General features: G+C 62.4%; 1 protein-coding gene across 3 annotated transcripts in view; it reads left to right on the forward strand.

Annotated features, from left to right (window-relative positions):
* Window positions 1-21,042, forward strand: part of SHANK3 (SH3 and multiple ankyrin repeat domains 3) — a 393,528-nt gene that overhangs the window by 75,145 nt on the left and 297,341 nt on the right. For all 3 annotated transcript variants that reach the window (XM_082076373.1, XM_082076372.1, XM_082076371.1), the window contains exons 5-9: window positions 661-732; window positions 11,654-11,762; window positions 18,464-18,615; window positions 18,913-19,080; window positions 20,096-20,212. In XM_082076373.1, the coding sequence (XP_081932499.1) occupies window positions 661-732; window positions 11,654-11,762; window positions 18,464-18,615; window positions 18,913-19,080; window positions 20,096-20,212 (618 nt within the window). The remainder of the gene's footprint in view (window positions 1-660; window positions 733-11,653; window positions 11,763-18,463; window positions 18,616-18,912; window positions 19,081-20,095; window positions 20,213-21,042) is intronic.

The raw sequence follows: 21,042 nt of genomic DNA on the forward strand, positions 1-21,042 counted from the left end.
TGTGCCCCTGCAGAGCTGTGTTTGGGGGGTGTGTGACACTGCTGTCCCTGTGTCCCTGCAGGAGCTGTGTTTGGGGGGGTGTGTGACACTGCTGTCCCTGTGCCCCTGCAGGAGCTGTGTTTGGGGGTGTGTGACACTGCTGTCCCTGTGTCCCTGCAGGAGCTGTGTTTGGGTGGATGGAGGTGTGTGACACTGCTGTCCCCGTGCCCCTGCAGGAGCTGTGTTTGGGGGTGTGTGACACTGCCGTCCCTCCGATGGAGCGGCAGCGATGGTGAGGGGCCAGCAGAGCCTCGGCGAGGGCTCAGAGCTCAGAGCTCAGCCCCAGGGGGCGGCGCGACCCCCTCTGTCATTCCATCCTGGGGAACACCGTTCTGTCGTTAGGGAGATTCCTCGTTAGCGGGGAAGGGACAGAACGAAGCCCACACTGCCTGGAGGCTGGAGCCAGACAAATTCCTATGAGAAACTGGTCAGAATTTCTTTAGTGAGGAAAGCAATTAACGATTAGAGCAAATGCTGGAGAGCGGTGCATTCCGTACCCGTTGTTTTCAGATCTAGACCGAACGTCTTCGTGCAGGATGACGCTGACCGGAGCTGCCGGAGCGCCGGCTGGTGCCCAGTGGGTTTTGTTTGTCTCATATCTGACACTGTTCCCTCTTGCAGTTCCGGTACAAGCGGCGTGTGTACACCCAGGCCCTGCTGGACGACAAGCAGTTTGCCAAGCTCCACACCAAGGTAAGGGGGGTCGGGTGCCGGGGTGGCTCCGCCCGCCCGCTCGCCAGGCAGCGCAGCCATCCAGCCATGGGCTGGCGCCGATGAGGGTCACCGAGGGACCCGCTGAGGCTCGGGGGGTGTCCGAGCTGCCCACGGTGCTTGAGGCGGTTGTGCGGTGGGACTCGGCTCTGCGGGAGAGCTCGGGCAGTTCTGTGGGGCGGGAGGCGGAGGAACGCGTGGTGGCCGGCTGAAGAGCAGCTTTGTTCTCTGGGGTGGATGGCGGAGTCACTGAATGCTGCAGAGCACAGCGGTGCATTGAGGAGCGCGGTCCCTGCCCCGGCGCACGCCTCCGCCTCGCACGCGGGCTCCGGCCTTGTCTCGGCGTCAACCCACGCGGCTGGGTCCAGGTTCCACTGGTGGGATCCACCTGCCAAGTGGAAAGTGCTCCCGGTCTGCAGCCCCAGGGGTGGTGGGCGCGCTGCCCGGCCTGTCTGGGTGTCTGGGCGCAGGAGGGTGGAGGGACCGGTGCTTTGCGTGCGCGGGGTTCCGGGGAGGAGGGATCCCCACCCGCGGGCTGCGCAGCAGGACACGCTGGCCCAGCGGAGGGCGGGGATGCCGGTGGCGACCAGGCCTCGGGCACGCGTGGGCTGGCGGCCGCTCGCGTGGCTTCTCCCCCGGCCACCCGAGGTGGTCCCGTGAGGTCACTTGTTGCCTAAGAGATTAAGAACGGCGATTGTGGAGAGGTCTGAGCCCATCAGATCGCTGCTGCCACTGGTCATTGTGCCTTGAGGAGGCACGTGGCCCCGTGGGGATGGTGGTGGCTCCTGGGATGGCGGGGCCAGCGCGGTGTGGAGCTGCGAGGCAGGAGGATGGAGCTGGGCTCTGGCACCGTGGTGGCCCCGGCACAGCGGCGGCTCTAACGCGCTGGGCAGCACTTGAGCTGCTGGTGGCAAGAGGACACGCTCAGCCTCCAGCAGCCTCATCTCTGGAGGGTTCTCGGGGAAGGGCTGGGGCAGGAGCAGTGGCACGGACAGTGCCTGGGGCTGTGTGGAGCACACTGCCGGGGAGGGTCACTGTGCCGGGGAGGGTCACTGTGCCGGAGAGGGTCACTGTGCCGGGGAGGGTCACTGTGCCGGGAGGGTCACTGTGCCGGGGAGGGTCACTGTGCCGGGGAGGGTCACTGTGCCGGGAGGGTCACTGTGCCGGGGAGGGTCACTGTGCCGGGAGGGTCACTGTGCCGGGGAGGGTCACTGTGCCGGGAGGGTCACTGTGCCGGGGAGGGTCACTGTGCCGGGGAAGGTGATGCAGGGAGGTTTGAGGGTTTTTTGGGAAGGGTGTGAGACTGGCTGAGACCCAAGGGCTCCCCGCAAGCTCCCTTGTTGCTGTTTATCATGAGCTCCCTCAGAACCCCCTGCAGAGCTTTGGGCTCAGAACCCCATACAGAGCTACGGGCTCAGAACCCCCTGCAGAGCTACGGGCTCAGAACCCCATACAGTGCTATGGGCTCAGAACCCCATACAGAGCTACGGGCTCAGAACCCCATACAGAGCTACGGGCTCAGAACCCCCTGCAGAGCTACGGGCTCAGAACCCCCTGCAGAGCTACGGGCTCAGAACCCCCTGCAGAGCTACGGGCTCAGAACCCCCTGCAGAGCTATGGGCTCAGAACCCCATACAGAGCTACGGGCTCAGAACCCCATACAGAGCTACAGGCTCAGAACCCCATACAGAGCTACGGGCTCAGAACCCCATACAGAGCTACGGGCTCAGAACCCCATACAGAGCTACGGGCTCAGAACCCCCTGCAGAGCTACGGGCTCAGAACCCCATACAGAGCTACGGGCTCAGAACCCCATACAGAGCTACGGGCTCAGAACCCCATACAGAGCTACGGGCTCAGAACCCCCTGCAGAGCTACGGGCTCAGAACCCCATACAGTGCTATGGGCTCAGAACCCCATACAGAGCTTTGGGCTCAGAACCCCATACAGAGCTACGGGCTCAGAACCCCATACAGAGCTACGGGCTCAGAACCCCCTGCAGAGCTACGGGCTCAGAACCCCCTGCAGAGCTACGGGCTCAGAACCCCATACAGAGCTACGGGCTCAGAACCCCATACAGAGCTACAGGCTCAGAACCCCATACAGAGCTATGGGCTCAGAACCCCATACAGAGTTACGGGTTCAGAACCCCCTGCAGAGCTACGGGCTCAGAACCCCATACAGAGCTACGGGCTCAGAACCCCCTGCAGAGCTACGGGCTCAGAACCCCATACAGAGCTACGGGCTCAGAACCCCCTGCAGAGCTACGGGCTCAGAACCCCATACAGAGCTACGGGCTCAGAACCCCCTGCAGAGCTACGGGCTCAGAACCCCATACAGAGCTACGGGCTCAGAACCCCCTGCAGAGCTACGGGCTCAGAACCCCATACAGAGCTACGGGCTCAGAACCCCATACAGAGCTACGGGCTCAGAACCCCATACAGAGCTACGGGCTCAGAACCCCATACAGAGCTACGGGCTCAGAACCCCATACAGAGCTACGGGCTCAGAACCCCATACAGAGCTACGGGCTCAGAACCCCATACAGAGCTACGGGCTCGGAGCTGCACAGGAGGTCCGGGGCCGGTGCTGCCTCCTCCTCGGCTCCCGGCAGCCACGTTTTCCGGGTCTGCACTGGTGCTTTGCCTCTGGCCTCATCTGCTTGGCAAGAGCCGGGCAGCCGGGGGCTGCACATTGCCGGTGAACAGGTGCAACAGCGAGCGCTGAGCAGGAGGCAGGAGAACCTCCCAAAAGGTGTGAAAGGTCATCCTCGAGGGCAGAAGCAGGTCCCTGCCTTCTGCTTGCAGAGCTGCAGAAACAAGAATCAAAATGCCGTTAGGGTTCAGGTTTGACTCACGAGGATTAAAGTCACAAGGCTTCGTCTGATGGCATCAGAATATCCAGGCAGCAAACCTGGAAAACTCTCAGCATCTTCCTGCCCCAGGAAGCTGAATCCCAGCCCTGCGGAGCCCGGCGGGGACCGAGCCTGCTGGGGGAGGCTGGGGACGCCGCCGCGGGACTCACCCTGCCCGCATGGAGCGACCAGAGATGCACCGTATTGAATAGTCACTTCATCTCTATGCTTTAATTTCTACTTTAAAAACAAATCTCCTTCTTGTTACTGCTTTAATTTTAAACCGTCCCTTGATGATAAAATGTGGCATCAGAGTGAGATGCTGCACCCCTGCTGCCCTTGGGCTCCGTCCGGAGGAGGCTGACGAGCGCTCGCTCTGGCCCGTGGGCACCATGGAGGGGCAGGAGCGGCCCTGGGCCGCCCGCAGGGTGCGCGGTGAGGGAGGCGGGGGCAGCGCCGGGGCCAGCGCCGGGGCCAGCGCCAGCAGGGAGCGCGAGACGCGGCTGCTGGTGCTGTGCTGGTGTTGGTGCTGTGCTGTGCTGGTGCTGTGCTGGTACTTGTGCTGGTGCTGTGCTGGTACTTGTGCTGGTGTTGGTGCTGGTGCTGTTCTGGTGTTGGTGGTGGTACTTGTGCTGGTGCTGTGCTGCTGCTGTGCTGGTGTTGGTGCTGGTGCTGTCCTGGTGTTCGTGCTGGTGCTGTGCTGGTACTGGTGCTGTGCTGGTGCTGGTGCTGTGCCGGTGCTGGTGTTGTGCTGGTGTTGTGCTGGTGTTGGTGCTGGTGTTGGTGCTGCTGTTGGTGCTGGTGTTGGTGCTGTGCTGGTGCTGGTGCTGTGCTGGTGCTGGTGCTGTGCTGGCCCTGTGCTGGTACTGGTGCTGTGCTGGCACTGTGCTGGTGCTGTGCTGGTGCTGTGCTGGTGCTGTGCTGGTGCTGTGCTGGTACTGGTGCTGTGCTGGCGCTGTGCTGGCACTGTGCTGGTGCTGTGCTGGTGCTGTGCTGGTGCTGTGCTGGTACTGGTGCTGTGCTGGTGCTGGTGCTGTGCTGGCGCTGTGCTGGTGCTGGCGCTGTGCTGGCCCTGTGCTGGTACTGGTGCTGTGCTGGCGCTGTGCTGGCACTGTGCTGGTGCTGTGCTGGTGCTGTGCTGGTGCTGGCGCTGTGCTGGCCCTGTGCTGGTGTTGGTGCTGTGCTGGTGCTGGCGCTGTGCTGGTGTTGGTGCTGTGCTGGTGCTGGCGCGGTGCTGGCCCTGTGCTGGCCGCTCGTTGGAGCGATGCCGGCGCCGAGAGCCGGCGGGTGTGACCCGCCCGGCCGGCGCAGACCGAGGCTGTTGCGCCGGCAGAGCGGAGCGTGTGCAGGCTCGGCAGCGGCCGGAGCATGAGCCGGGGGTGCGGAGCGCGGGGACATGGGCTCCTCGCTGGGACGGTGGCTGGCGGAGCAGAGGGAGAACCGCCGCGCTGCTGGGGACCGCCGGGCGCCGAGCACGGTACCGCTGCTTCTGCCCGCTCTGCCGCGCGGGCGCCGCCGGGCCGGGGCTGGGACAGTCCTGCGGGGGCACAGGGACACGGGGGCTGGGACAGTCCTGCGGTGCCACAGGGGGCACGGGGGCTGGGACAGTCCTGCGGGGGGCACGGGGACACGGGGGCTGGGACAGTCCTGCGGGGGACACGGGGGCTGGGACAGTCCTGCGGTGCCGCAGGGGGCACGGGGGCTGGGACAGTCCTGCGGTGCCACAGGGGGCATGGGGGCTGGGACAGTCCTGCGGTGCCACGCGGGGGCACGGGGGCAGGTGGCCGGGCGGGGGTTCATTCCAGGTCCGGCGCGGGAGGGCTCCCTGGTCACCTCGGCTCCGGCTCCGTGGCTGCGGGCTCGCTCGTGCTCCCGCGTCGGGTGGCGCTGCGGGGGCTCTGCCGCTGCCCCCCGCGGGGTTGGGGTCCTGGGCAGCAGGAGCGCGGGCGGTGCCGCTGCCCGAGGGCACACGCCGCGTGTCGCTCGAGGCGAGGGGCTCCGTGTTCGTTGTGGCGGTGCCTCGGTGCTCGTGCTTTCTCGGAGGCCGGTGGTTGAAGGGGCCGTGGGGGATTCGCTTCAGGTCCGAGGGCTGTCGAGACCTCTCCTGGACCGTGGGGCGTGCAGAGCCTTGGGCTTGTGGCTGGTGGTCTCATCGGAGTGAAAGTATGCTAACGTGCCCAGTTTAGTCTGACTTTCAGAAGCAGGATACACTGCTTCAATCTTTTGATGACCTCGAGACAGGATTCTTAACGGCCATTAAAAAAAGAAAACCAAGAAAAATAAAAATAACTCATTTTTTTGAGTGCTAAGAAGCGGAGAAGCAGGTTTCTCGTACTGCTGGCAGTACTGAAGTGACTTGGTGAATCGGTGGTGTCCTGCTGTCCTGGGGGACGCTGCTGTCCTGGGGGACGCTGCTGCGTGTGTCCCTCTGCAGGGACACGCGGGCCTCACCAGCCGGGGCTGTCCTGCCTCTCTGCCGAGACCTCCCGCCTGCCTCTGGCTTCTCCTTCTCCCCAGACAGACTGACGAGCGAAGGGCAGGACGGCCGGGTCCAGCGTCACCCAGTGTCTGAGAGCCTGGGGAGGCTGCGGGGTGACTGCCGCCCACCGGCCCACCCCGCTCTGGTAGCAGCGGACCCGGACCCCCCTGTGTCTTGGGAGAGAATCGGAAGAGTGACAGTAAGAAAACGGGTGTGCTGAGGTAACAACACTTTAACAGGCAAAGCAAAAGCCGCGCACACGAGCAAAGCCAAGTGAGGAATCGATCCCCTGCCTCCCATGGCGGGCGGGTGTTCAGCGTCCCCAGGACACAGGGACGTGCCACGGGTGACGGTGACTTGGGAAGACAGACACCGTCACTCGAACGTCCCCTTCCCGCTCCTTCCCCAGATCCACACTGAGCTGACGTCAGAGGGGTGGGTGTCCCTGGGTCAGCTGTCCCAGCGCGTCCCCTCCCAGCTCCCGTGTCCCCAGCACTGGCTGTGGGGAGCAGAGCAGCCCTTGGTGCTGGTGAGCGCTGCTCAGCGATGGCTGCACCGTCGCGGTGCCATCAGGAGGGCTTCAGCACCCATCCAAAACACAGCCCCGTACCAGCTGCCATGGCAAAACCGGGTTTATCGTGGCCCAAGCGGCCACATCCCGTCCCGTCCCATCCTGTCCCACTGCCGGCCGGGGGGCTGCCCCTGCCCCCTGGCGAGGTCTTGGCCCCGTCCCGCTCGTGTGGGGATGCAGCGAGACACACGGAACAGCAGTTAAACACCCTGTGGTGTGTCATGAAATCGATTACTGGACGTTATTGTGGGAATCGATGGGGCGTCTCTCTGCTGCTGCCCGCTGGCCCGTGCGGGAGCCGGTCGGTGCCGTGGGGAGGCCGCTCTCCCCGCAGCCCCGGCCTGACCGCGCGGCGCGTGCTCCGCGGAACCGACGGCTCGGCTGCGCTCGGCTGCTGCTTGGGGCAAACCGGACCCCGAGAAGAGACGAGTCTTTCCCTGATACTGAACCTTCTGGGAACATCAGCCTGCCCGTGGCACGGGGGATGGGTTGTCCTTCTGCGGTCGCGGAGCCGGTGCCGGCTTCCCCAGCACCCGGCCCGCAGCGAATGGCGGCTGACAGAATAGTTTATCCGCAAGAAGAATATCTCATTTATCTTCTTTCATTTCAATTCGAGAGAAGCTTGTTCCTTCGCACCAGTTTGCTGTCAATGAGCTTTTCTCTTTGGAGGGTGTTGATCTTCCTTGCGGTTCGGAGCCAGGGGTGGATAATGGAGTGCGGCGCGGCGGCTGCCAGCGGGGCGGCTGAGCCGGGCCCGGCCCCGCGCTTCCCCCTCTCCGAGCAAACAGAAGCGCCTCAAACTTGCTCCGGAGCCGACTCCTCAGGCGGGGTTTGGGTGGCGCTGAACCGCGCTCCAGCCCCTGGGGTGAGGGCAGGGCCAGGTTCCTGCGTTCCTGGGGATCCCCCTGCTCCTTGTAGGGGAGCCGTGCGGCCGTACCCCGAGCAGGAGGCTCCCGAGGACGGGACGGCTTCCCCATTCCCCAAGGACAGGACGGCTTCCCCGTTCCCTGAGGACGGGACGGCTTCCCCATTCCCCAAGGACAGGACGGCTTCCCCATTCCCCAAGGACAGGACGGCTTCCCCGTTCCCTGAGGACGGGACGGCTTCCCCATTCCCCAAGGACAGGACGGCTTCCCCGTTCCCTGAGGACGGGACGGCTTCCCCGTTCCCTGAGGACAGGACGGCTTCCCCGTTCCCCGAGGACAGGACGGCTTCCCCGTTCCCTGAGGACAGGACGGCTTCCCCGTTCCCCGAGGACAGGACGGCTTCCCCGTTCCCCGAGGACAGGACGGCTTCCCCGTTCCCTGAGGACAGGACGGCTTCCCCGTTCCCTGAGGACAGGACGGCTTCCCCGTTCCCCTGGGGCTGCCACCACGGCTGTGCCTGTGAGGAGCAGCTCCCGGTGTCCCCTCCACGGGGCTGGCGGGTACGGCCGTGCCGCGGGGGCCGGCAGCGCGGCCACGGCTGCTCTGGTTTTGGTTCAGCTCTTGGCTGGACCGTGCGGTGCTGTGGTGTGGGTCCAGCGCTGGCTCCGCGGGTCTGGCTGCGCCGCCTCGCCGGGGACGGGCAGCCGTGACCAGACGGCTGAAACGCGGCCCGTGGGCTGCGGACACGTGTCGGGGCTGCCGAGGGGACTCGGCAGAGCCGGGTTTCTCCACCGCAGACCTGCCACTGCGTCCGCGGGGAGCGGCGCCGGGAGCTTGGGCCGGCCCGGTTCTTGGCCGTGGGCCGCGAAGGCGAGACGTGCCAGAGGCCGCCGGGAGCAGCGTCCCTGGGTCTCGACGCGATGGTTTCAGGAGTGTAGTGACCAGGCTGTCTCAAACAGCAATTTCCTGTTCTTTTACCAGTTTCTGGTGTTTCCCACATGTGGCGTTGGTGCGGTGCCGTGGAGCTGCCTGGGAAGCGGCTGACTGCCTCCCAGGAGCCGTGTGTGGAAACAGCAGTCTCCGTGCTCATAGAAACACTGAGCTTGAATGAAACAATGCATTTTTCTCTAGCTTCGTTCTGCCAAACAGCTTAATTGAGCTAATTATATATCTCCCTCTTAGTAAAGAATAAGAAATTGGAACTGATAGTGGAAGCGTTGGGCCATTCCGCTCACACGCTGCTGCTCCCTGAGCCCGGTCCAGCGCCCCTCCGCGCTGCCGTGTCCCCACGCGTGGTTCCAAACCCGCCGTCTTTTGGCGGTGAAACGTGTTTGGTGATGCCATGTCCCCACGCGTGGTTCCAAACCCGCCGTCTTTTGGTGGTGAAACGTGTTTGGTGATGCCGTGTCCCCTACACGTGGTTCCAAACCCGCCGTCTTTTGGCGGTGAAACACGTTCGGTGATGCTGTGTCCCCCACGCGTGGTTCCAAACCCGCCGTCTTTTGGCGGTGAAACGTGTTTGGTGATGCCGTGTCCCCTACACGTGGTTCCAAACCCGCCGTCTTTTGGCGGTGAAACGTGTTTGGTGATGCCATGTCCCCACGCGTGGTTCCAAACCCGCCGTCTTTTGGCGGTGAAACGTGTTTGGTGATGCCATGTCCCCACGCGTGGTTCCAAACCCGCCGTCTTTTGGTGGTGAAACGTGTTTGGTGATGCCGTGTCCCCTACACGTGGTTCCAAACCCGCCGTCTTTTGGCGGTGAAACACGTTCGGTGATGCTGTGTCCCCCACGCGTGGTTCCAAACCCGCCGTCTTTTGGCGGTGAAACGTGTTTGGTGATGCCATGTCCCCACGCGTGGTTCCAAACCCGCCGTCTTTTGGTGGTGAAACGTGTTTGGTGATGCCGTGTCCCCTACACGTGGTTCCAAACCCGCCGTCTTTTGGCAGTGAAACGTGTTCGGTGATGCCGTGTCCCCCAACATGCAGTTCCAAACCCGCCGTCTTTTGGCGGTGGAAGGTGTTTGGTGATGCCGTGTCCCCTACACATGGTTCCAAACCCGCCGTCTTTTGGCGGTGGAAGGTGTTTGGTGATGCCGTGTCCCCCAACACGCGGTTCCAAACCCGCCGTCTTTTGGCGGTGGAAGGTGTTTGGTGACCCCGCTAGTGGCTGCGTGGCGGTGTCTCCGGCACAGCTCGCCGCCTCTGCGGCACAAACGCAGCTCTTGGTGAGGCCGGGCTGTGAGCCTGATCAGAGACACCAGCTAGGCTGCAATCCTTTGTTTTTCCCCTTTTCTGGTCTCTTTCCTTGCTCAGGTTTCTCTGGGAGCGCAGCAAGGCTGCCTCCTAAATGCTGGGCGTGGAATTCCTGTAAGGCCGTAGCATTGCGTCTCTGGTAAACGGCCTTTTTCGTTGTCTGTTTCTTGGTTTTCTGAGGCATTTCCGTTGCTCTGAGGTGCGGGACCAGACCTGGAGGGGCAGAACTGCCCGGGGAGGCTCCGGAGCCGCCGTGCCAGTGTCCGACCTCTCCCTGTTGTGTTAATGTGTGAACTGCAGCAGCTCCTGTTGCGGCACCGGGGCGCACATCGGGAGAGGGAGCACATCTGGAGGGGCACACATCTGGGGAGGACGCACATCTGGAGATGGCATACATCTGGATACGGTGCACATCTGGAGATGGTGCACATCTGGGGAGGACGCACATCTGGAGAGGACACACATCCGGAGAGGGTGCACATCTGGAGAGAGAGCGCGCATCTGGAGAGGACGCACATCCGGAGAGGGCGCACATCTGGAGAGGGCGCAGGGCAGGCGGGCTGTGCAAACTGCTGCAAAGAGAAGGTTCTTCTGTGTCAAAATCAACCGGTTGTGTCTCTGGGCTTCATCAATTATTTGTGAAGCCTTGCTGTGGATTTGCTCTCAGACCTTGGGCAGATGAACCTGCTTTGCTCTGATCTGAAAGGCAGGGTACTAATTGATTTTGCCCAAAGGGAAATTCCATGGCAGAGCCATTAGTGCCTGTGCGGTGCGCAGGACCGTGATGATGAGGCAGGACCGTGATGATGGGCGAGCAGCAGATCCCGGGGCCGGGGCGGCTCCCTCCGCGTCCTCCTTTTGCTCAAGCACTTGCTCTTGAGTTTGCTTTCTGAACATAAAAGTACCGTGTAAAGTTGACATAGGGCATCAATTCCTTTCTGTCAAAAAACGTGTTAAATTCCTGAGCACCTAGAGCAGTGCGGATACAACCAAGCCCCTGCCGGTGGGCGCGGGTGGTCTGGGTGGCTGCGGTGCTGGGGCTGGTGGTGGGAGGCGCTGGAGAACCTCGGGAGCAGAACTTCAGGGGGTTGGTGCTGGGCCATGTCTGGTGAACCCGGGTGAGCCGCCGTGGCACACGCAGAGGGTCTGGTGAACCCGGGTGAGCCGCCGTGGCACACGCAGAGGGTCTGGTGAACCCGGGTGAGCCGCCGTGGCACACACAGAGGGTCTGGTGAACCCGGATGAGCCGCCGCGGCACACACAGAGGGGCTGTGTGTGTGTGCAGGGCCTGCTCTGTCCTGTGTGTCACCCAGCCCTGCTCTGTCCCGTGGGGATGTTCCTCCTGGTGTTGCCTGGGGTGTCCTGGATGGGGATGTTCCTCATGGTGTAGCCTGGGGTCTCCTGGATGGGGATGTTCCTCCTGGTGTTGCCTGGGATGTCCTGGATGGGGATGTTCCTCCTGGTGTTGCCTGGGGTCTCCTGCATGGGGATGTTCCTCATGGTGTTGCCTGAGACCTCCTGGATGGGGATGTTCCTCCTGGTGTTGCCTGGGGTGTCCTGGATGGGGATGTTCCTCATGGTGTTGCCTGAGGTCTCCTGGATGGGGATGTTCCTCATGGTGTTGCCTGGGGTGTCCTGGATGGGGATGTTCCTCCTGGTGATGCCTGGGGTGTCCTGGATGGGGATGTTCCTCATGGTGTTGCCTGGGGTCTCCTGCATGGGGATGTTCCTCCTGGTATTGCCTGGGGTGTCCTGGATGGGGATGTTCCTCATGGTGTTGCCTGGGGTCTCCTGGATGGGGATGTTCCTCCGCTGGCTTTTCTTCACTCTGGGGTGTTAACACTGTGTGTTTTGTGTTTCCTGGGGTGCCATGGCTGCAGGCAAATCTGAAGAAGTTCATGGAGTACGTGCAGATGCTCAATGCGGAGAAGGTCTGCCGGCTGCTGGAGAAGGGACTGGACCCCAACTTCCACGATCCGGATACCGGAGGTGAGCCTGGCTTCTCCGGAGAGGGGAGGGCCGGAGCGGGGCTGGGGGGGCCGGAGCGGGGCTGGGGGAGCGTGCCGGGGGACTCGGGGAATCTGGCAGTGGCAAACAGCGCGTTGTCTGGAATGGGAGCTTTGGAGACACGGAGGTGTCGGACTTCTCAGCAGCGTGTCTTCTGATGACCTGGGGGTCTCGGGAGCCCGAGGCTTCAGAAGGCTCTGGGGAGAGGATGGTGTGTGGGGCACAGACGTGGGTCTGGGAATACAGCACAACACAAAGAGCCGTGGGGTCGGGCACCTTCCTGTGGGGCACAGACATGGGTCTGGGAATACAGCAGAACACAAAGAGCCATGGGGCTGGACATCTTCCTATGGGGGTTCTGCACAGGATGAGTCCATCTCTCAGAGCCGCAAGTTGGGTGAAAGCAAACTGTGGCCTCCGGATCTGGTCACAAAGCAGTCAGAAGGTTGAAGAAGTATTTTGGGGGTCAGGAAGATAAAATCTTGGCCTCTGCTTTGCTTTGTTTTTGCTCCCTTTCCCTGGCTGGCGCGGGCGGTCACCGTGGTCAGCAGCCGGGCGGTCACCGCGGTCACCAGCCGGGCGGTCACCGCGGTCACCAGCCGGGCGGTCACCGCGGTCAGCAGCCGGGCGGTCACCGTGGTCAGCAGCCGGGCGGTCACCGCGGTCAGCAGCCGGGCGGTCACCGCGGTCACCAGCCGGGCGGTCACCACGGTCAGCAGCCGGGCGGTCACCGTGGTCACCAGCCGGGCGGTCACCATGGTCAGCAGCTGGGCGGTCACCGTGGTCAGCAGCCGGGCGGTCACCGTGGTCACCAGCCGGGCGGTCACCATGGTCAGCAGCTGGGCGGTCACCGTGGTCAGCAGCCGGGCGGTCACCGTGGTCACCAGCCGGGCGGTCACCGCGGTCACCAGCCGGGCGGTCACCGCGGTCAGCAGCCGGGCGGTCACCGTGGTCAGCAGCCGGGCGGTCACCGTGGTCACCAGCCGGGCGGTCACCATGGTCAGCAGCTGGGCGGTCACCGCGGTCAGCAGCCGGGCTGGCCGGGGCCGGGGCCGCGCTCGCACTCCAGCGCGTGTTCCGTGCTGGGGGGTGGGAGGCAGGATCCCCCCGCTTCCTGCTGGGAAGTCTCATGATCTGTTTCTGAGAGGAGTATCTGCTATTGTTCTTGTTTTAAAGTAATGCAGCTGATTAGTATTGATTATAGAGTTGGACTTTGCGTGTGAATCACGGGCACGTTTCCGACCCATGGGCAGATTCCAGCCTGATGGTTAATCTTCTGCGTTTCTGGTTCAGTGCGATGGTTTTTCGGGTTGTTTCTGAAACACTGGCTACCTCCGTACTCAGAGGTTTGGTGTGTCCGAGACCAGGGGGCAGACTGCGGCGTCGTTCACACCGTTCACCTCCCTTCCCCACTCGGATAATTTGGCTGCACCCAGCTGAATCCCCTTGGGACCGGCAGCTGCGGGGCCAGGATGGGGCAGCTGGTGCTGCTGGTGCGGCTGCAGGGCTGGGACGGGGCAGCTGGTGCAGTTGTGGGGCTGGGACGGGGCAGCTGGTGCAGCTGCGGGGCTGGGACGGGGCAGCTGGTGCAGCTGTGGGGCTGGGACGGGGCAGCTGGTGCAGCTGTGGGGCCGGGACGGGGCAGCTGGTGCAGCTGCGGGGCTGGGACGTGGCAGCTGGTGCAGTTGTGGGGCTGGGACGGGGCAGCTGGTGCAGCTGTGGGGCTGGGACGGGGCAGCTGGTGCAGCTGCGGGGCTGGGACGGGGCAGCTGGTGCAGCTGTGGGGCTGGGACGGGGCAGCTGCTGCGGCTGCGGGGCTGGGACGGGGCAGCTGGTGCAGCTGTGGAGCTGAGACATGGCAGCTGGTGCGGCTGGTGTGGCTGCGGGCCTGGGACGTGGCAGCTGGTGCAGCTGTGGGGACGGGACGTGGCAGCTGGTGCAGCTCTGGAGCTGAGACATGGCAGCTGGTGCAGCTGTGGTGCTGGGATGTGGCAGCTGGTGCTGCTGCAGGGCCGGGACGTTGCAGCTGGTGCAGCTGCGGGGCCGGGATGCGGCAGCTGGTGCAGTTGCGGGGCTGGGACGTGGCAGCTGGTGCAGCGGTGGGGCTGGGACGGGGCAGCTGGTGCTGCTGCAGGGCCGGGACGTTGCAGCTGGTGCAGCTGCGGGGCCGGGATGCGGCAGCTGGTGCAGTTGCGGGGCTGGGATGCGGCAGCTGGTGCAGCTGCGGGGACGGGATGCGGCAGCTGGTGCAGCTGCGGGGCCGGGATGCGGCAGCTGGTGCAGTTGCGGGGCTGGGATGCGGCAGCTGGTGCAGCTGCGGGGCCGGGATGTGGCAGCTGGTGCAGCTGCGGGGCCGGGATGCGGCAGCTGGTGCAGTTGCGGGGCTGGGATGCGGCAGCTGGTGCAGCTGCGGGGCCGGGATGCAGCAGCTGTTGCGGCTGCGCTCTGGCAGGAGCCGCTCAAACGGGCCGGGGCTTGTTCACCCTGTTTGATCTGCAGGTGTCGCCAGCCCGGCTGGACCTGCCGAGTGTCCTGGTGGACGATGCTCGTGTGACGAACAGCACACGGGCCGGGCGCTGTCTGCGCTGACCTGGCCAAGCAGCTCGGCAACACGTGCGGTCATTTCTGCCAAGACCGTACGACCGTTGTGGGGGTCCTTCCGTACAAGGAAAGCCCTCCGCTCCGGGTGTAGTGTGTCACCTCACAGCGGGCAGCGTGGCGCTTGGAAAGGTGCTGTCAGGGCTTTGGATCTGATGTGGTTTGAACCCAGATGTTGTTTCACAGAAGGGTAGAGGCTGATAGGAGCAGGCTCTGGAGTACTCACCAGACTATTAAATAGAGAGGGGCAAGAAGGAAAAGCACCAAATCCATTGTAGTTTGGATCCAGTTGTTGTTTGGATCCGGTTCAGAACCGGAGGCAAAAGCGGAGTGGATGCTATGAGGTGCAGAAATGGGCTGTTGGAGCAGAGGGAGCCAGCGCTGGGTCTCGTGCAGAAGCGCTTCAGTGCTGCTGTACAGCCTGTTTGTGAGGGTGGAAGAACGCCATGAAACTGCTGGTGGTACTCGGGGTTCCTGGAACTTAGAGCAGGTGGAGCTGTGGCACCTCCCGTCCGACCGTATCTCACGGGTGCTCTGTGTGCGTGTGCTCACCAAGCAAAGCTTAAACCTGTTTGCCAGAAAGTCATCAGTCTGGATTGAGGGGCCAGAAGAGCTGTGCCTTTCCCTCGGGGTTTGCTTCATCACCCTCGCTGTTTAAAATTCGCCTCTCATTTCAATTTGTGTGCTTCAGCTTCCAGCTGTCGTGGTACTTTATCTTCTAGATTAAAGAGCACTTTAGTACCTGGTATGTCTTCACATGAAGGTGTTTATACGTGGTAATCAAGTCAACATTCAATCTTCCTTTCCTTAATTGAAGAGAGGCCGCCCTCCTCCAGTCCTTGGTTTGCGGGAGTTTTCTCCGGGTTGGCTGCCGTTTGCAGGGCTGGTGTGTCACTGCTGCCGCTGTAAGAGGTTTGTGGGGGCGCGGGGCCAGACGGGGCCGGCTCGGCAGCTCCTGCTCTCCGGCCGGTGTTCGGGAGGCTGAGGGTGACCCCGCGTCTCGGGATGGGACCCCACGGTCTGTCCTGCTGGATGGAGCGGCCGGGGGTGTCCTCCTGCTCCTGCTCCTGCCCCGTGTCCTCCCCCATGTCCTGCCCCGTGTCCTGCTCCTGCTCCTGCCCCGTGTCCTGCTCCTGCTCCTGCCCCGTGTCCTGCCCTGTGTCCTGCCCCGTGTCCTGCTCCTGCTCCTGCCCCGTGCCCTGCCCGTGTCCTGCCCTGTGTCCTGCTCCTGCCCCGTGTCCTCCCCCGTGTCCTGCCCCGTGTCCTGCTCCTGCTCCTGCCCCGTGTCCTGCCCGTGTCCTGCCCTGTGTCCTGCTCCTGCTCCTGCCCCGTGTCCTGTGTCCTGTGTCCAGCTCCTGCCCCATGTCCTGCCCTGTGTCCTGTGTCCTGTGTCCAGCTCCTGCCCCATGTCCTGCCCCGTGTCCTGCCCTGTGTCCTGTGTCCTGCCCCGTGTCCTGTCCTGTGTCCTGTGTCCTGCCCCATGTCCTGCCCCGTGTCCTGTGTCCTGCCCTGTGTCCTGCCCCGTGTCCTGTGTCCTGTGTCCTGTGTCCTGCCCCGTGTCCTGTGTCCTGTGTCCTGCCCCATGTCCTGCCCCGTGTCCTGTGTCCTGCCCCGTGTCCTGTGTCCTGTGTCCTGCCCCATGTCCTGTGTCCTGTCCTGTGTCCTGTCCTGTGTCCTGCCCCATGTCCTGTGTCCTGTCCTGTGTCCTGCCCCGTGTCCTGCCCCATGTCCTGCCCCATGTCCTGTGTCCTGTCCTGTGTCCTGCCCCGTGTCCTGCCCCATGTCCTGCCCCCTGAGCTGCTCAGGCTGCTCCCGCCTCCGGCTCTGGGCACTGGGACCATTTGGGGCAGATGTGGCTGCAGAATTTACTGTCACCTGTCGGGGATTGGGGCACTGGGGCGGCCACCACACACGGGTTAGCGCTGGCTTTACCACACACAGGTTAGTGCTGGCTTTACCACACACGGGTTAGTGCTGGCTTTACCACACACGGGTTAGTGCTGGCTTTACCACACACAGGTTAGTGCTGGCTTTACCACACACGGGTTAGTGCTGGCTTTACCACACACGGGTTAGTGCTGGCTTTACCACACAGGTTAGTGCTGGCTTTACCACACACAGGTTAGTGCTGGCTTTACCACACACGGGTTAGTGCTGGCTTTACCACACACGGGTTAGTGCTGGCTTTACCACACACGGGTTAGTGCTGGCTTTACCACACACGGGTTAGTGCTGGCTTTACCACACAGGTTAGCGCTGGCTTTACCCCACATGGGTTAGTGCTGGCTTTACCACACAGGTTAGTGCTGGCTTTACCACACACGGGTTAGTGCTGGCTTTACCACACACAGGTTAGTGCTGGCTTTACCACACACGGGTTAGTGCTGGCTTTACCACACAGGTTAGCGCTGGCTTTACCACACATGGGTTAGTGCTGTCTTTACCACACAGGTTAGCGCTGGCTTTACCACACCCAGGTTAGTTCTGGCTTTACCACACCCAGGTTAGTTCTGGCCTTACCACACAGGTCAGTGCTGGCTTTACCACACACAGGTTAGCGCTGGCTTTACCACACATGGGTTAGTGCTGGCTTTACCACACAAGTCAGTGCTGGCTTTACCACACCCAGGTTAGTTCTGGCTTTACCACGCACAGGTCAGTGCTGGCCTTATCACACAGGTCAGTGCTGGTTTTACCACACAGGTCAGTGCTGGCTTGACCACACACAGGTTAGTGCTGGTTTTACCACACACAGGTTAGTGCTGGCTTTACCACGCAGGTCAGTGCTGGCTTTACCACACAGGTAGTGCTGCCGTTTGCCGCTCCCGTCACCGTGCAACCGCAACGCCCCGTCTTGCTGCTTCGGTTTGCTGCTGCGCATCTTGTGCGCTTGTTCGTTAAGAACTTCAAGCATATATTTGGCTACACACGTTTCCAAGAATTAGCAGAGTGCAATCACTGAAATCCCGGATTAGGCAGTAATTAGATTAGATTTAGCGAACAAATCGCTCGCTGCAGTTCATTCAGTGCCTCTTGGAACGCCCTGTTTGGACCTTTCTCAGTCTTTGAGATGCAAGAAAATGTGATAGATTTTTCAGCTGAATTTGGCGTATTAATAACTGAGACTAATGGAAGATTTGAAGCCTCGTTTTCTGTGTCTTTTGCCTCTTTGAAGAGTTTGTCTCATTTAAACTGAGATATTGAGCAACGACTGGTGGTTTAACTGCTCGTGGAGATGGAGGTCGATGCCTCGTACCGTTGGCTTTGACATGTGTAACAACATCCCGTGCGTGTGACGTTTCTTAGCGAGTACTTGTCATTTCTTGCAGACTGTAGTTAAGGTGATGGGGTCTGGCGCTGAGGACAGGGCCAGGGAAGGGCCAGCGCTGACGTTCTCACTCGCTGCTGGTTCCCTGTGGGTGACCCCGTCTCCGGTCCTCGTGGCAGCGCCCTCAGCCGTCCTCATTTCTCGGTGCTGGTGTCTCGTAGCACAAAGCCCAGCGGGTTTTAGCAAAGCCCAGAGCCTCGTCTGACCTCTGCCTGTCCCGTTTAAAAATGTGGCTGATAGCAGGCTCGAAAATTAGTATTTGTATTCTTTTCTATTTGGGTCTCAAACCATTTTATTATTCCCATTTAAATAGTTATTTCTACTAAATCGAGATATTTTATGTGCAAATTAGGTAACTTTTTTAAAAATATGAATGTAGTTGTAGCTGATGGCTGCAGGGAGGAGCGGAATGAGGATCCCGGTGCTCAGCCCTTCTCCCCGGGTCCGAACGGCGTGTCCAGGTGCGGCTGCCCTGCAGACCGGAGCCGCGCAGGCGCTTCTGCCAGCCCTGGCACCGCTGCCGCTCTCCTTCCCCTCCCCTCCGCGGGACCCTCGTCCGCACCGGAGCAGCCGAGGGGCAGCCCCAGCGCCCAGCCTGCGCGGGGCCGCGGTGGATGGGGGTTTGGGAGCAGGAGCCTGCGCTGCCGGAGCCCGGCGGGAGACGAGCCCGAGCGAGGGGCCAGCGGCGTCCCCGAGGGTGGGTGTCCCCGAGGGGTGGGTGTCCCCGCGGGTCTCACCCGCCTGTCCCGCTCCGCAGAGTGTCCCCTGACGGCGGCCGCCCAGCTGGAGCTCAGCGCCGAGATGATCAAGGCTCTGCGCAACGGGGGAGCGCACCTGGACTTCCGCACGCGGGAGGGGATGACGGCGCTGCACAAGGCCGTGCGCTGCCGCAACCACGCGGCGCTGCTGGTGAGCGGGGCGGCCGGGGCTCCCCCTCCCTCCCCTGCCCCTGCCCCAGCACCGGCTCCTCCGCGCACCCCGTCCAGGCTGCACGCACGCTCTGTCCCTCCTGGGCCAGAGCGCCCTCGCGTTGCTGTCGGGGGACGCAGCTCGTTGCAAGAGCGTGGCACTGGTTACGTGAGCCCTGGGGTGCGGTGGGGGCACTGACACCTGCCGCGGTGGGAGCGCCCCCGGGGCCGCGCAGGGCGGGTTTCCCAGCGCGGGGCCACCTGCAGCTGCGGAGCAAGGCGGGCGCTTCTCTTGCAGACGCTGCTGGACCTGGGCGCCTCCCCGGACTACAAGGACAGCCGGGGGCTGACGCCGCTGTACCACAGCGCCATGGTGGGGGGGGACCCCTACTGCTGCGAGCTGCTGCTGCACGACTACGCCCGGCTGGGCTGCGTGGACGAGAACGGCTGGCAGGAGATCCACCAGGTGGGACGGCGCGGGGGCCGCTGTCCTGCCGCTGACGGGGCTCGTCCCGTCCCTGGTGTCCCCGCAGACACGGGGGTGCTGCCCGCAGGCTGGTGGCACCAGGACCGAGCTCCCGCGCTGGGCGGGCTCGTGCTGTCCCAGCTCACGCTACTGTGTGCTGGCCTGTTCCGGCCTGGGTCAGCAGGGTCGGGATCATCCCTGGGCTCTGCCCGGCTCACGGACATCCCATGGACACTGCCTTGGGATCTCGGTCCAACGCATGAGACATTCTGGTTCCAAACCAGTTGTATCTGTCCCTGTTTCACACATCGACGGGTGGGTTTGGCGTGGGGAAGACATGGGCCCGGGGTCGGGCCCTGAGCTGCCTTTGGGCGTCAAGACCCAGATCCTGGAGGGGAGGGGAGGATGCGCCGGCGCTGGAGTCCCTCGCCTGGGACCATGGGGAGGGCAGGTTGTCTGTACCCACGCCCCCAGCACCCACTGTCAGCCGCCCGAAGGGGGATGAGCGCTGGCACAGCTGAGGACAAATGCATGAGGATGAGAAAACAAGAGACGTGTGTTTGTGATCCGATTTACTGGCCATGACCACCCTGCCGTGGCAGATCTTTGAGTGCTGGTCCTGGATGGACCAAACGTAGAGGGAAATACCACACCAGCTACCCAGAGATGGGGCTGCCGCCCGCCCCTTCGCCTGCGTGTGCTTCGGGGCTTCTTTTCACTGGATAATTACGCTGGGATAGCAAAGGGTCTGGAGGGGGACCTGGCACCGCTGTGCCCCTGACCCCGCGCCTGCAGCCGGTGCAGAGGGGGTTGATCTGATGAGTGTCCAGGTGTAAGTTGCTGTAAGGAGCAGCAGGGGGTGTGTGTGCATGTTAATGGGGCTTTTCAGCTTACAGGTCCAGCCTGATTCAGCTCTTCCAGCGCGGATGAGTCCAGCAGAGCATGTTATGGGATTTGTTATCTTCCTGCTGCTCCTTGATTTCTCTTTCTGTTTTGCACTTTGCATTTCGAGCAGGCATGTCGCTATGGCCACGTGCAGCACCTGGAGCATCTCCTGTTCTACGGAGCGGATATGACTGCGCAGAACGCCTCAGGAAACACGGCTCTGCACATTTGCGCTCTCTATAACCAGGTACACCTGTGCCACCTGGGGCATTAACCAGGAGCATGTCGGTGGGGCACCAGCCTGGCTGGGAGAGCACGGCGTGGCGCTGGGGCATCTCAGTGCTGGTGCTGGTCCCCCCAGAAACGTTCTTCCGAGCGGCATCCGCAGGGACGAGGCTCTTTGTGTTTGTAGCACCAGCCTGCTTTGGGATTTCTCAAGGGGCAGGTGGCTGGAGAAGAGTCTGGGGTTTAATCTGTTCCTGTTCCCAAGAGGTTTTGCTGATTTACTGCCTGAATTACTGTTGATTTACTGTTCTGCAATTTTTCCTCTGGTTCTACTTCTCAATGAGTCCCCGCTCCCAGTGGGAAGGGAGCGGTTTGCCTGGGTGGAGAGGGCTGCCTGGGAACAGGTGCTCACACTTAGTTTGAGGTGGGTGCTCATTTGGCCCCGGTGCTCACACTTAGTTTGAGGTGGGTGCTCATTTGCCCAGGTGCTCACACTTAGTTTGAGGTGGGTGCTGATTTGGCCCAGGTGCTCACACTTAGTTTGAGGTGGGTGCTGATTTGGCCCAGGTGCTCACACTTAGTTTGAGGTGGGTGCTCATTTGCCCAGGTGCTCACACTTAGTTTGAGGTGGGTGCTCATTTGGCCCAGGTGCTCACACTTAGTTTGAGGTGGGTGCTGATTTGGCCCAGGTGCTCACACTTAGTTTGAGGTGGGTGCTGATTTGGCCCAGGTGCTCACACTTAGTTTGAGGTGGGTGCTGATTTGGCCCAGGTGCTCACACTTAGTTTGAGGTGGGTGCTCATTTGGCCCCGGTGCTCACACTTAGTTTGAGGTGGGTGCTCATTTGCCCAG

This window comes from Streptopelia decaocto, assembly GCF_964273445.1.
Source record: "Streptopelia decaocto genome assembly, chromosome: 1".
NCBI lineage: Eukaryota > Metazoa > Chordata > Aves > Columbiformes > Columbidae > Streptopelia > Streptopelia decaocto.